The sequence below is a fragment of the Pteropus medius genome, unplaced genomic scaffold (genome assembly GCF_902729225.1).
Source record: "Pteropus medius unplaced genomic scaffold, Ma_sr-lr_union100, whole genome shotgun sequence".
In the NCBI taxonomy this organism is placed as follows: Eukaryota; Metazoa; Chordata; class Mammalia; order Chiroptera; family Pteropodidae; genus Pteropus; species Pteropus medius.
Window position 1 is genome coordinate 8,345,528 of NW_024349224.1, and position 3,482 is coordinate 8,349,009.

A 3,482-nucleotide genomic window follows, 5' to 3' on the forward strand; every position below is an offset into this window, starting at 1 on the left:
GGAGGCGGGGCAAGATCCCCAAAGAGGTTAAATAGGTCACCTCCACATTTGTCTCCCTTGAGCAGAGGGACCCACACGCAGAGACCCTCTCCTGGGCTCCAGGCACCATGACTCCACTGAAGATGCTGCTCCTGGTCACCCTCCTCCTGGGGAGTTCTCTGCAGGACACCCATGCAGGTGAGAGCCGAGGAGAGGAGGGACCACAGCAGCAACACACGCATATTTGTGTATTTTCTGCGCCATATTTATTCTTACAAGGATGTGGGAGGCTGGTAGCAGTAAGGCTTTCAAGGGAGATATTCAGAGGAAAATAATAATAAAGGTGATGATGAGGGGGAGGGAGAGGAAGGGGGAGGGCACCCCTGTGCCTGGGGACTGGCTCGGGGAGGGACAAAGTGCCTGTGCATCTCACACTGCAGTGGCTCTTCCGCACCGACACTGGTTGTGCTTCGACAGTGGAAAGCGAACAGTTCTCGAACGTATTTGTTAGCATCTGCTTTATGAATGGGTCTTATGTACCATGAGGGAATGGGCATAAGAGCAGGAGAACTGGTTCCCAGAGGGTGTGAACGAAGAGGTTTTTATATTCAGTACGGAAAGGAAGGCTGAAACTAGACACAAAGCCGGTGACTGCCCTGCCTGGAGACAGAACCGCAGTCTGAGCTTGCCTTCTCTGTGGGCCACCTTAACCCGACTCAGCTCTGAGAGTGAGTCAGACCAGGTTACAGACCCGGTGGGTCAGAGGGCAGTCGGCGCTACTTAGGAAACCTGCTGGTGCGGTATCATCTAAAGCCACGTGTTACCAGTTTGCCGATTTATCAGCTGTAAAATGGGGTAGTGATAGCTCCTGTCTCCAGATGTGCAGTGAGGACCGAATGAGTTGCTGCTGGGAAAGGCTCAGGTCAGAAGCTGGCCCAGAGTGAACATGCGCTGATCCAGGGCTGGTACTGAGTGTGCACACACAGACTATACAGACGCACACACAGATGCACACGCAGAGACACATGTGCAAATAAGTGTGCATGACTCCCCCAAACACACACAGATACACACTTGCATAGACATATGAAGACACACATTCACGGGAACGTACACAGACTCTCCCAAACACACACAGACGCATGCACGTACATATATACAAACACACGGGGCCTCCCCAAGTCCACACAGAGACCTCATACACACAGCTGTGCACACTGGACACACACAGAGACACATGTGCAGGCGCCTCACACACTTCCCACATGGAAACACACTGACAGCCCTCATAGACCCCCCCCAGCCAACAACACCCAGGCACACACAAAACCCCCATACAAACACAGACCCAACCCTGTAACACATAGATACACACACACACAAAGATATATACATGAGGACTCACATCCACAGACACGTAAGTGTACACAGATCGACCGCAGACCCTCCCACAGCCACAAACCCCGCCAGATGTCCCCGTGCAGACACTCACACTCACAGACACTCACAGACACTCACAGACACACCTGTTCCTGTTTCTTTCTCTGTAGCTCGGGCAACCAACGTAGGCCGGGAGTGCTGCCTACAGTACTTTGAAGGAGTCATTCCTATCAGAAAGTTGGTGACGTGGTACAAGACCTCAGAGGACTGTCCCAAGGAAGCCATCGTGTAAGTCTCCCCCGCCCCTCCTCCACGCCCTGCTCCTGGAAGCTGAGTGTGGTAGGAGGACCTTGGAGCTCCCAGAATGGCCTCTGGGGAGAGGAGGGAGAGAACAAGGCCTTCGCGTCCCCTGACTCTGCTCCTTAGGGCAGTTCCTGCAGTGCCCAAAGGCCGCAGGCCATCACTGATTTGTGGGGATATCGAGGCCCCAAGGGAGATGGGACAGCTCCTTGTCGCACAGGCAGTAGCAGCCGATGTAGTCACTTCCCCCAGCCTGGACCCGAGCTGCAGGAGGAGAGACAGCTCTGAGCGCCAGGCCCTTCCCAGGCCCTAGGCAGGCTGGGCAGTCTGAGGTAGGGACAGACAGCCCTGCAGCCCTGGCTCTCTGGGAGGGTCAAGAATCAGAGGACAGCCTGATGTCCCTGACGTCCCACTGACACCATGTGACTTCAGCAAATCGTGGTCAGTGTGGGGCAAAGCTGGTCTCAGGGCTCTGCAAGGCCTTCCCGCCGTGACACCCTGGGTGGCTCTCTCCCTCTGTGCAGGTTTGTCACTGTCCGGGGCAAGAATATCTGTGCAGACCCCAAGAACATGAAGGTGAAGAAGGCAGTCAAGTACTTGCAAAGAATCGCGCCAGTGTCCTGATTTCTCCCTGGACGATTTGGAAACTTCCGGTGGCCTCGGTGTTCGCTACCCCACCCCCCAGCTGCTTGGGTCCCGTGGAGGCCACCCCTAAGAGACAAGGATGACGTTCGTCTCCTTTTCTGAACTGGAACCGTGGCACGAAAGGGTGCAGAATAAAGTCTCTCTCCCTCAGTCCAGGTCAGCGTGTTCTGTCCACCTCGCCTGTCACACTGGGCCCTTGCAGAACATCTGGTCTTGCCCTGTCCGGGTCACAAAGGGAACTACGCTTTAGAGGGGGACAGGGCTGCTGAGGCCACACTCAGGTGAGGGGGTCCTGGTAAGAGAGGCAGGGCCAGGGCTGAGAGTGTCCACGGGATGAGCAGCGCAGGGTGGACGAGAGGTTCAGCATTTCCTCCTCTGCCATGCGCTGGCAGGTAGTGTCTCTGGGAAGGGCCATCTGGGTATGTTCTTGTCTTGTCTGTCCTCAAAGTCCCCCAGTCTCCAGCCCCTGTGCTCATCTGTGATTCCTTGCCCTGCGAGGAGCTGAGGACATACTTCCCCTTTAAGAGTGGGTCCTGGGGTCCCCAGGGCTGCTCACAGAACTCCCAACCTAGCGGAGGAGTCAGGACTGACAGATCTACACAGGAGTCAATGCGAGAATGGGTTGACACACAGGGCGGGCTGCCCTATGGGTCCCTAAGAGCTAGAGGAATCAGTAGGAGAGAGAGTTGGGTGGACACTGTTCTCAGGGCAGGCTTTCTGGAGGCTGGCTCGGGCTGAGGCTCACGGGATATCAGTGCCAGGAGGGAGGAGGGGAGCATCGTCCAATTCCACAAATGTTTCTGGGCCTTCTCCTTGCAGGGGTTCTACTGAGCGCTAGGGAGTTCCCTAGCCTGGGGGTTCCTGCAGCCCCTTCCCTGACTCGCCCACCTCCCAGTGCCCAGCACACGCTGCAATCCAGCCGGCCGGCAGAACCTCTGCGAGGCCCAGCTCCCTCTCCCAGCTTAAACCCCAGGCCAGCTTTCAGGGCTTCCTCTGGCTTCTGGGCTGTCTGAGCCTCACCCCCGGCCCCAGCTTCATCTCCCACTGCTCCCAGCCCTCGACTCCCGCTTCACTCAAGCCCCCCTCCCTCCCGGCGTTGACATCCCACTGAGCCTCAGCCCGAGCCAGCCTCCAGGAAGCCTGCCCTGAGAACAGTGTCCACCCAACTCTCTCTCCTG

General features: G+C 56.8%; 1 protein-coding gene across 1 annotated transcript; it reads left to right on the forward strand.

The window, feature by feature from the left end:
- CCL17 (C-C motif chemokine ligand 17) lies at positions 1 to 2,457 on the forward strand. Its single transcript, XM_039880970.1, has 3 exons — positions 1 to 177; positions 1,530 to 1,647; positions 2,184 to 2,457. The coding sequence occupies exons 1-3, from the start codon at positions 108 to 110 to the stop codon at positions 2,281 to 2,283; spliced, it is 288 nt and encodes a 95-aa protein (XP_039736904.1). The 5' UTR covers positions 1 to 107; the 3' UTR covers positions 2,284 to 2,457.
- The last annotated feature ends 1,025 nt before the right edge of the window (positions 2,458 to 3,482 follow it).